The following is a 12,202-nucleotide window of genomic DNA, read 5'->3' on the forward strand; positions in this document are numbered from 1 at the left end:
TGGTATATGAACTTTCGGAAGCAACATAGATTCTCGAGCGATCATGTTGGTGACGCAACAGCCAAAAATGGTGCTTTAAATAGGATTAATTTAAAAAAGTTACTTTTCAAGAACAGCTAAAGAACAACATGCTGTCAGTACACTAATTAAAGCAGTTCCACTAAAAGTATCAAACTAAAAAGAAAAAAGAAAATACAATAAAACAAATGAACCATGCCTATTCTGCTCAGTAATGAGGCTCATTCTGCCTCTCTCTCCTGTCACTTTTATTATACCCCAGCCTTGCTATAGCTGTGCAAGCTTTTGCCTCTATTTGTTCTAAGTCACGTGTATAAAAAGATCAATTTGTGTCTAGATGTGTAGAGTGTGAAGTGTATGTGTTTGTTCATGAGCGCATGGCATCAGGTGGCGGAAGGAGGGGTGGGGGTTCGTATGGCCTTTGGTCCCAAAAACTGTTGATCGATTTCTGAGAGCTTGTCTCACACCATCTCAAATGTGAGTGAGCAATTAGGGGCCCTGCAAATAGAGAAATGCAGGATAAACCTCCTTGCAACATGGGCAAAATGTCACCCTGTCATTCTCTGTTATTGTCATTCTGTCGCTCCTGTGTTCCAGTCATTTCTGTCATTTAATATTAATGGACAAGATGGCAGAGAATGTCGGTCTGGCAGGATGTTGGAGGAGGCTGGCCGCACAGATAGCTTCATGCGAGACCTCACACGTTTGCTGGATTTCTCTGGCCCTGCTGTAATTGTATGGAGATAGTGCCATCATTTCTGTGACAACACACCTACGAGGGAATAATTGTGGCAGAGAGTTCTATTTCAAAGTTCATTAAGTTTCAGAGCAGAATGTGTCACCACACCCCATGAGAAAGAGGAAAAGGGAAAAAATGAGCGAAGGGAGAAGAAAGACAATTAAGCCCTCTTCTGATTGGGCTACATCAATTTTGAACAACCAGAGAGGGAGATAAAGAGAGCTAACACATGGAGAGGGATGAAAAAGACAAAAGAGTTGCATGTCAACTCTGTCGCCTTCAATTTTCAATGAGTATCATTCTGTAATGGGATTAAATGCTCTTTATGTGTAAAAGTAAGAGAGATGACCATGCAGGAAACAGTTAACCCCTGGGCCTTTTCAATTGCGTTTTAATTGGAAAACTAATTTAATGCTGTAATTGCTTTTCGACTTAAACCACTGAAGCTAAAAATTTCTCCTTTCATTATACGCATGCTGGTTGAGAGCCTCTCTCTTTCACAGGTATATAAGAAATTGGTGAATCATTAGTTTTTACAAGTTTAACATAACCAGCCTGAGAATGGAAAACAACCCTGGCAGCACCTTCTTCATAAATCGACATTTTGTTCTCTATTTCAAGGTTGTCTCTCTATTTCAAGGATGTCTGATGCAACATAAATAAATGATAAATAACCCTTTTAGATGGAAAAGTTGACAGAGAAAACTAAGATTCAAGAATACTCCATGAAATTGCTTAAAAAGGGCAGTTTTCTGTCCTGTTGTCATGATTCACTGTTTTGCCCTCTGTCATCTGTCTCTAGTCTCCCTTGCACTACATTTCCCATAATTCACTGCCCTCATCATTACCAGCTGTTCCCAATTATTTTCACCTGTCTTCCATTACCTCATTTATCCTTGTGTATATAATGCCCTTATGTCTGCTCTGTCTTTGTCAGTTGTTGTGTTTTCTCCAGTTTATGTACCGTTTGCTATCTTGGATCACGTTTGTTTTGTTTTCCCAGTTCCTAGTCTTGCCTTGTTTCCAGTGTTTACCCTGTTTTTGTAATTTGATTTATTTTCTATTAAACTGACCTGCATCTAGATCCTGCTCTTGTGACTTCTTCCAAACATTACACCTGTGTTGACCAATTTCTTTTCCTGAAGCGCTAGTCCCTTATAAAGAAATAGCCAACTTTAGTTCCATCACAGCCATAAACCTTGATTTGCGACTTGCTGTTCGGTTACAGGGGGAGTGACATTCTCATTCTAGTAAGCATTTGATTGTCCAAAAATCTGTGTAGTGCAAAATGAGTCATTCATATTTATTTTATTTTTTGGCCCTTTTTCCTGAGGAGAAAGTGAATTGTCAACATTTAGGAGTACACTAGAATATAAATGACCTCAAAGCAAACATACATTGGCTGAAAGTCAAATTTGTTTGAATTCATGTTTTTTTTTTTTTTTTTTTTTTAAACCTTTACTGTCTTGCAGCTACTTTGTCTAAGTTTTCAATTGCTTATGCTATGGATACAGATTCCTCAGTTATGCAACAACATGCTTACATTGAAAATGCAACATAAAAGCTCTCTATACTTGGCTGTCTGTGTGAGACAAGCTGCAAGCCACACTAAACCAGTCCTTCAAGCTGTTATCACTCCGTTTTCATTGCAGATTACACTCAGCTCTGTCTCACACCACCCTCACAGTGAGGCTTTCAAAGCAAATCTGTTTTGTCAGGGCTGTAGCCATATGGAGTCCTCTGAGGACTATGAAGAGGCAAATGACTTTTACTGCAAAAAAAAAAAAAAAAAAAAAGCGCTCAAGGCAGGCGTCTACTTTAAGTCCATTAAACTGATTGAAACATCCCTCTCTCCTCTCAGTGCTCAGTTTTCTCTTCTCTCCGTTGCACAGACGTCAGGGCCTAATTAACCCCCATAGCCAGCCGTCTGAGTCTGAGTGTCGAGTACCGTCCTGTCGTCCACTGTTAGCAAAGCCCTTATCGGGTGTGTGAGCTGGGAGTTTGAAAACACTCTAGCAGAATTTTCTAGGCTTGTAGCTCTTTTTACTGTGGCCTGTTTTTCTCTACCAGAGACAGCAAAAATATCCCCATGTCATTGGTTATTTAGGCAGAGGAACAGAAAGTCGTAGCAAAGCTGAATAAACTAGGATACAGCTGACTAAAACATGATGCAGGGTCAATGTTTTTTTAGATGCCAGTCAAAATCCGAAATAAATAATAAAGTAGTTTAAAGATGGCATAATCTTACTTTTCCTAATATACAGTGGCCCTATAAAGTATTTGGACTCATAAATCACACTTAAACAATGTATGAATGTCATTGCATTTGACAACAAAATATCAAATCATGTGGCATTTCTTTGAAAGGAAGAAAGTACAGACACACTTTCAAGCAAAACATTTTATAAAAAGTTGGTTAGATTTTAAATGATGAAAAATACATATTTGGACAATTGGAATATGTATATTGTTAATGTGATGAACTACCCCTGTGGTTACCCAGCTATGGCATCTGCATGAAGCTGAGAGGAACTGACTTCACACATCCACTAAAAAATCACCTCAAGACCAAGCAGTTGATCAATGCAAAAATGGTTTAGAAAAGTTAGTTTATGAGAAAAGGTCATCATTTGTTTGCAGATGCCACTTGTTTTGATATATTCACTTCTACTGAAATAACATTCATACATTTGTAAGTGTTGCTGAAGTGTCCAAATACTTTTTGGAGCCACTGGATGTTGGAAAATATAGGGGAGGGAAAAAATCATCATTTCAAGTTTTCTCAAGCTCTGACATATATGACATACATTTTCTAAACATTGTCATTGGGCTTACCATAACAGTGTGATAGATTATCAAAATTTTCAGCTTGCACAATTTTCTACAGGGTTTTGAAAATACTTGTGCTATTGTTTTAAATTGTAGGACTTGATTTTTTTTTTTTTTTTTTTTTTGCAGGCATGCCAATTAATATATAAATGTTTACTCTCTATATAAGTAATACTCAAGAAGAAAAAAGAAATGCAAGAATCACAATGAAATTTGTTTAATTTTATCCAAGTCTGAATCACAGCTGAATTGGATTAAACTTAAATTGGATCAGTCTTCTAAATGCACAGTAATTGGGTGATTACTTGTGTCTGGGCAACAGCAAACACAATTCAATTACAATGTGTCTACGCCTTCAAGTAGGTACTTCTTTGGCCATGAAATCATTAATGTATCATTTAAAGATGGGTTCCTCTGTTGAATTGATCTGATAAGTTCACATACATCTGGGGCTGGTGATAAGGACACTTCCCTGCATGCTCCACTTTGATTATGGGCTATAGTGCACTGGCTAATGGAAAATCCGCTGTAATACTTCAGAGACACTCTGATATGAGCATCTGTTTGGAGTAAGCTTCCCTTGGTGAGTTAAACTGATAAACACGTTCCTTCAATGTTCACGTTTAAAATATACAAAACATCTGCTGTGATTAAATCCTTCTGATCATGAAAGATCAACGGGAAATATTGGAATTGCTATTTTCAAGGCAATGAGATTATATGTGGTCTCATGAGGACTAGTCTCAGCCTCAGATGGCATGGCAACAAATCTGATTGACTAGTTTGATGCAATTTCCATGAGTAGTAGCACACTAAAATTTTTTATCCAACATGATCACAAGGGTAGTTGGCACTGTGTTTCCGAGAGTTACGGTACCCTAGGATTGGCCACATTATGCTGACTCACCGACAAGCGGTATCCTTTATCTGACAGTTTTGCATCGCTTCAAGCATGTTTACCTTCCCCTGTGGCATGACCTGAAGTGCGCCGCATCAGCAGCGTGGGAGACCTGGATTTGGATCTCAGGAAATAATCACATTCGCATAATAAAGGGTCTATTATTGATTTATTAGTAAGATTGCTCTGCCTCACATAAATCAAGCTCACAGGACAAGTAAACATGTAAGTGGTCACAATTGTGACCAGTGGGAAAACTGACTCCCATTATAAAATTTCAGATTGAAAAGTATTATAACAATAAATGAAACAAAGTAGTAAAAATAAATATGCAGTTATTCTTGGTTTGTCATCCCCCTTTCCCCCACAATTGCTTGATAGTAAAAATAAATTCAATTATGTTACTTTATGGGTCCTATTGTGCAACAGAGCAAAATGGTTGTATCACACTTATACTGTATTTTCCCACCGGTTACAATTGTGACAGAGAATAAGTTTTTTTGTTTGTTTGTTTGGTTTTTTTTTAATAAAAGGCATACAGTTTCTTTCATTGGCTATCAAAGGAGTAAATTACATGTGCCTACTTATCTAGGAAAAATTGGGTATTAAATGGGTGCATTACTCTTTACTGTATTACAGCCTGTACAGCTGAAAATAACTTGCTTCATTACTCGCTTTTGGGACCCCTCCGTGGACATTTTACCTGTAAAATGGAGCTCACACATGCCCATTCGGCAAACAACACTTACCGTTTTTGCCACTGGGGGGAGTGTTTCACATTTCAATAAGCACAGACCGATTTTAGCTTGAGAAAATTCAACCTACTGTTTCTGATTTCACTGTGAGATCAATTTGTTTTTATCAGTCCACCTGAAAAACTACTTTGTGTTTACAAGGTACCAGGTTGATACAATCAGTGGCTTTGAGGACAAAATAATCACCAGATTTGCAAAAAAAGAAAGTTTGCAAGTATTTTATAGATATTGAGAGTTTCGTTTGAGGCACTTAGTTGCAAGTAAACTAGACATCCATGAGCAAAACTGAATATTCCACATTGTTTTCTTAGTAATATCTGTGAAATAGTCTTGCTTTCTGTACTCGACATACAGTATAATCTCTACACGTATTCCGCTATTTTTTATGTGTTTTTTGCATGTGAAATCATAATGTTTTAAATTGGCAGTCTACCATTGTGTTATAACATATCTCAGATAACCCCGGACCTACAGTAAATGGCACATAATAACAAAACAAACTGTGATTGATTGTTTCACATATCCACAATTCTCTGGCCAGTTTCTTGGCCAGTTTAAGTTGCAAATAGCCCAGATCTTTTGCTAAAGTCAAAGGTCTGGCTAACTGAGACATGAGGACCAGCTTGACAATGGAGTTTAGCTTGAATTAGGTAAGACTCCATGATTTCATTTCACATGACACATCAAGGTTGTCAGCATGGACAGCAAAGGATAATGGAACAGCCTGTAGTGCATCCATTTTCCATGGATAGTTTGCCGTTGAGAAGTCCCACGCTCTACTGAAGGAAAACAGAAAGTGTTGTGCTCTTCTTTTTTCTTTTTGTTTATGAATTCTCATGAGAATAAATTTTTCTGTGAGGAGAGCTCAGCAAAATAAAGACTAAAGTTTTTTCCTTTGAGGCAAGAATCCTCGGCCGTAACTTGGACAGAATCTGACTTATACTCTATGCCTTTGCTTTTCAGCCAGCCATCTCTGATTGCAAACAACCCACAGAGGCGGAGAATAAAGATGGAAATGGAAGCTGTGTTGGTTAAACACATGTGGGCAGTTCAAAGAGCATAGAGTAGCATTCACAAAAAAAGAACCTATTCTCAAGGAGTGTTATTTTATTCATCAGCGAAAGCAGAAGATAATATTGAATTATCATAATGATGTCATAATGCTATTGATGATGAGTATCAAGAACTGCCATTGGGGCTGGGTAAGAAGGCAACAATGTATCAACGGGTAGGGATTATGCAATACCATTTATACCACAGCATATCCGTGCCGTGATTTAAAAAATCGGACACAGAAAACAATATCCTATTCTGCTGTGTCACAGTTCAGTGTAAAAAGTTTAATTAGTTAAAATGGGATTGATTTATTTTTGATAAGCTACATTTTTGCAAACTGATTTTATGTGCCGCGCTCTACGTTTCACTGCAGTTGGTGAAATTTACACTAGAGGCATTACAACAACTTTGCGTTTTATTCACTTTCACATAAATGTGTGTGTGTGTTAAATATGTGCCAGAGCAACCTAGAAGCAATGGTCTCAAAGCCACAACCTTAATAATTATATCTCGCATTTGAGGATAATAGTAAAAAAAAAAATTATAATAATCAGGCTCCTGCAAGCTTTTTTCTATGTCCAGGCATATTTCCAATATTTGTTTGGCTATAGCGCTATTTGGCTATTTTAAGTCACACGCCCCCTTTCTATATAAATTAGGCTCATTATACAGTAGTTTGCACTTTATTCGCAAAACTCCATGCTATTTGCCCTGCAAAATTAAAATCTCAATACTAGCGCCTGAGGAAAGCAGGAGCTAAACTTAATTTTATTTCAAAGAGATGTTTGAGTGCATTTCCTATTGATCACAGCAGAAGTAATTCATCTAATAATAATCAAATGATAAAGAAGAGCGTTATACCTGGCAGTTTTATCGTTGCCAAGCTACATTGCAATTTTGTGCATTAATGTATAATTTAGGCTATGTCCACACTGCTTGTTTTTATTTGAAAACTCAGCTTTTCCGAACGTCATCAATATCCAAAGTATGCGAAGAGAACTTTTCTAAATGCTCCATTTGTAAATGTACACATAGAGAAATGAATGTGTTTTCTTTCTTTCTTTTTTTTTCCTCATGGTGGTGTAGTGACTCGCCTCAATCCAGATGGCGGAGGACGAATATCAGTTGCCTCCACGTCTGAGACCGTCAACCTGTGCATCTTAACACATGGCTTGTTAAGCACGTTACCACGGAGACATAGTGCGTGTGGAGGCTTCACGCTATTCTCCGCGGCATCCATGTACAACTTACCATGCGCTCCCACCGAACCACATTATAGCGACCACGAGGAGGTTACTCCATGTGACTCTACCCTCCCTAGCAACTGGGCCAATTTGGTTGCTTAGGACACCTGGCTGGAGTCACTCAGCACGCCCTGGATTCAAACTCATGACTCTAGGGGTGGTAGTCAGTGTCTTTACTCGCTGAGCTACCCAGGCCCCCAATGAATGCGTTTTCAAATGGAAACGTATTAGTGTGAACATGGCCCATAGTTATTGTAGAACCAAGTTCCTCAATAAAAATTTGCAAATGAAATAAAATACTGTTCATTTGTAAATTGTTTATTTTACTGAATTATCAAAAAAAAATAGACATTACTACTTATATAAAGCAATAGAGCAATATCTAAAAAAATTGTTTGAATGAATTCCCAGCAAAAATTATTATTATTATTATTATTATTTTATTATTTTTTGTGATATATATTGTCACCGTGATATAAAATGTACTTATAACAAGATACCACATATCCCTATAGTCATCATCATCATCAGCATTTTGATATCATGATCATCATATCATCATGACATCACAATTGTTATCATCCTCATCATCATCATCATCATCACCTTTATTATGGATACATACCAGGTTTGGACCCTTCAGCGACAGATCCATTGTAGACTTGGTTCTTAAACTCAGGTCTGTTGTCATTCATGTCTATGACATAAATGTACAGATCGATAGGAGGCTCCATTTGGTTCCCATTAATATCCACTGCATGGGCTCTAAGCTGTGGGTGAGACAAAACACTTTATTACAACTGTATTACACACCAACACATTAATTAATAATCTACAATCAATTCCACACTGTATACAAATCCAGCTATCATATTCACTCAACTGAAACAGGACAGCACTGACATTAAATCAAATGTAAGAAATTATCCTGAGAGGACTTCCAGAGGAATAGACGGCGAGTTGGATTTTTTTTATTTTATTTTTTTAAAATAATATTTTATTATTATTATTTCACAGAAAACGCCTCTGTTTAGGTTAGATCTTTGAAAAGCTTCATGAGGCAAGATAAAGCTTTCTTTAAAACAGATAAACAACCCCTTAAAAATAAAATAGTTTTTACTGATAAAACACTCCTCCCAAGGGAGCTCAGAAAAGGACGAGGGAAATGAAGAATAAAGGGAGCAATAAAAAGAGAGACTGAGAGAGAACGAGAGAGAGAGAGAGAGAGATAGAGAGAGAGAGAGGTTTATGGCTGGATTAACTCCAAATTCTCTTCTTTGAATTTATACTCTACAGAATTACATGTGCGAGTACTAAATAAAACTATTATCCTAAAATCCCTCCTGGCATTACATCCGAAATAAGAGAGTTGCATTGCTTCATTCACAATACAGAGAAACATCAAAATCCTTAAAGGGAAAGTTCACAAAAAAAATAAAATAAATAAAAAATCTGTCATCATTCACTCACCTTCATGTTGTCATAAACCATATCAATTTGACTGTCTCTTGGAGATGGCACACTATTCAGTCTTAGACCCTATTTGCTTTTATTGTATGAAAAAAATAGCAGTATCAACATTCTTCAAAAGTTATTTTTTATGTTCCATGGAAAAAAAAGAAAGTCATATGGGTTTGGAACCACATGAAGATGAGTAAATGGTGACAGAAATTTCAATTGACCCTTTGAATACATTTCTGCAGTAATACAACACCTGCCGGCAAAATTAGATGACTAACTTCTGTTTGTCATGAATTTTGCACACACAAACACACACAAATGCTTTCATTTAATATGCCCAAGATTACAGGTTTTTGTTGTGCATAGCAGAACTAACTGTCAAGCAAACAAATAAATAAAGACACACAACAGGAAAATCTGTTTTCTCAGCTGCTGTGCTTAGCATTCTGCATGGGCTGATGAGGCAGCTGTGTGTGTGTGTGTGTGTGTGTGTGTGTGTGTGTGTGTGTGTGTGTGCATGTGTTTGTGTGAATGTAGATATGTGTGAGATTGTCTGTTGTTAATGCCCGAGACACTGCATGTTTGATCTTCCGACCCACGAGAGCGTGTGGACTGCAAATGTGAGGCTTAATGGCATTATTAACATGCTACCTGACAGCACTGAAACACTAAAACAGAGTGACAGAGAGAGATGGGCAGAGAAAGAGAATATCTCCATAGTTTTTGATCCCTTTATTATTTTCTTCTCTTTCTACTGTGTCAAAGCCATCAGCTCTTAAATTCTGTAACATACTCTAGTGCTGGGAGACACACAGGTAGTGGACCACAGGAAACTCACAATGAGAGAAAACTACAGAAAAAGCTACAGGGAGAGTGCCATGCCTGTAGCAAAGAAATGGTGGCCCTTGTAAATATAGTGGAGAATAGCTTTGCTTGTCATGCAGAAAACTGGAGTTCGATTCCATCATGGGAAGATTTACCTTTGCTATAGTAGTGTGTATTGGTTAATGGCTGGTGACTAGAAGGTTCCTGGCTTGAATTGTTAAAACAATTGCTGTTCCTCAAGAGCAGGCCCATATTGAATCTGCACATGTAGAGCTCCACAGATTTCCGTAGACCTGGATTGTCCATTGTTTGCAAAGTTCTACACATTCAGCCCCTGCGTGTTAATTAACTAATTATTTAACTGTACATCTGCGGGTGTGATGTGGGATTGACCTAGACCCACTGGAGGTTGTGACGGAGAGGAGAGTGAAGTCCACAACTACACTGTAGTCCAGAACTATCTGGAACTACAGACTATCATGGACAACATCTTCCACCTCCCCTATGACATGCTTGTAGGATGAAACAGCCTCAGTGCAACAGAGAGTGCTACAGAAGGTTTATTGTGCCTGTCTCCATAAGACTTTACAACAGATCCATAATCTATCTATCTGTCTCTCTGTCTGCCTGTCTGTCCATTCATCCATCCATCCATGCATCTATCATCCATCCAGCCATCCATATAGTCTGTCTGTCTGTCTGTCTGTCTATGGACTAATTTCATTATGCTTTTAGGTACCAAGAATTTCAACTTAATGTTTATCACATTTAAATCCATTCCTCAGAATCCCACAGATATCTCCCCATCTATCTAGTACATCTGTCTCACCATCTGTCTGTCCGTCTGTCTGTCCGTCCATCCATCCATCCATCCATCAATCCATCCATCCATCATCTATCTAGTATGTCTGTCTGTCGGTCTATCCATCCGTCCGTCTGTCCGTCTATCTATCTATCTATCTATCTATCTATCTATCTAGAATGTCTGTCTGTCTGTCTGTCTGTATATCTATGTAGTCTGTCTGTCTGTCTACAGACTATTTTCATTATGCTTTCAGGTACCAAGACTTTTACCTTGATGTTTAAATCTATTCCACAGAATCCCCCAGATTTCTCCCCCACAATGAGTGCAGGAAATGTGAAAAAAGTATTTGATTCTTTCAAGGTTGATCATGAGCCTGCAACATTGTTAGCCCCAGGTTGCTCTAAGGGGATCATCCCCATAATAAGTTTATGGCTCCTTTTAATTGCAACCTCGGAAGTAAACATTCTATTATATCTAAAAAGACTCTACTTTAGCTGGCTCCTCAAAAGGCTGTCAAAAGCTAAACGTATAAATCTGGGCTTTCTGAAGTCTGATGCACTAGAACATTCAGAGTTAAAAGTGCATATTTGTGAACAGATATCAGCTATGAGGATCTCAGTCATATGTATAATCATACTATGGTGGGTAATGGAGGGGCCTGCATAAGCTAAACGCTGCACAAGGGGCCTGAGGGGCCACTTAACCTTATGCCTATTGGTCTGACTCACCAACTCCAGGCACCATCAAACTGAAAGTAAACACACTCGCATGCATACAGAGTCACACATTTGTACACACACACAAATAGATGCAAACTTAACCACCCTGGGTGCTGACTTATTGAGATATGCAGAAACACACACACACACATACATACACACACAGACGCACACCGGATAACGATGAAACAGGCCTAGACGTAATTTAGACAGATAGGTAGGCGCACAGTGCCACATCATCTACTGCTCAATGGACCGAAGAGTTAAGAGAATAGAGTGAGAGTGACAGAGAAAAAGGAAAGAGAGAGAGAGGCATAAGTCAAAAGTGGGAGCCACAGACAGAAAAGACCTAATTTTACAGCCGATCTAAATATAAACTACAGGTGTACCAACATTTCCAGCAAAACAGCAAAGATAAAGAGGCAGTTAAAATTGTAAGAAACAACCATGAGAATCAAAAGCAATGTTGTGTTGGTAGCGTATGAGTGAATGACAGTTGGGGAAAAAGTGGAGAGGGAGGTGGAGAGCGGGCTCGCCAGCAGACTGCTTGTGACAGGGGTGGGGTGACAAGCAGAAACATAAGGGGGCAGGGTCGCTGTTTGAGTTAAAGCATTGGGAGCTGCATATTTATCACTCATTTCTCCTTTCCTATGGATATTTCCTGCTCTCTTTGCCTCTCTGTCTCTTGCTCTCTCATCTGCACACTGCTACTAAAACTGATTCTCATTGACAGTTTGACTAACTGAAAAAAACTCTGACGTGTCAAAGCAATTCTTTTCTTTGTCTCTGGCTTTACTTCTGCACATTATTCATAAGAAAAAAGCCACATTAACAGAATAGCTGAACAAAAACA

The 12,202-nt window shown here is 38.3% G+C and overlaps 1 protein-coding gene across 1 annotated transcript in view; it reads right to left on the reverse strand.

Moving 5' to 3' along the window:
* The window catches only part of LOC127428278 (cadherin-4-like), a 340,076-nt gene that overhangs the window by 59,473 nt on the left and 268,401 nt on the right, over positions 1–12,202 (reverse strand). Inside the window, exon 7 of the mRNA XM_051676519.1 lies at positions 8,165–8,309. Within this exon, the coding sequence (XP_051532479.1) occupies positions 8,165–8,309 (145 nt within the window). The remainder of the gene's footprint in view (positions 1–8,164; positions 8,310–12,202) is intronic.

Source organism: Myxocyprinus asiaticus, chromosome 37 (assembly GCF_019703515.2).
Source record: "Myxocyprinus asiaticus isolate MX2 ecotype Aquarium Trade chromosome 37, UBuf_Myxa_2, whole genome shotgun sequence".
NCBI classification, from domain to species: domain Eukaryota; kingdom Metazoa; phylum Chordata; class Actinopteri; order Cypriniformes; family Catostomidae; genus Myxocyprinus; species Myxocyprinus asiaticus.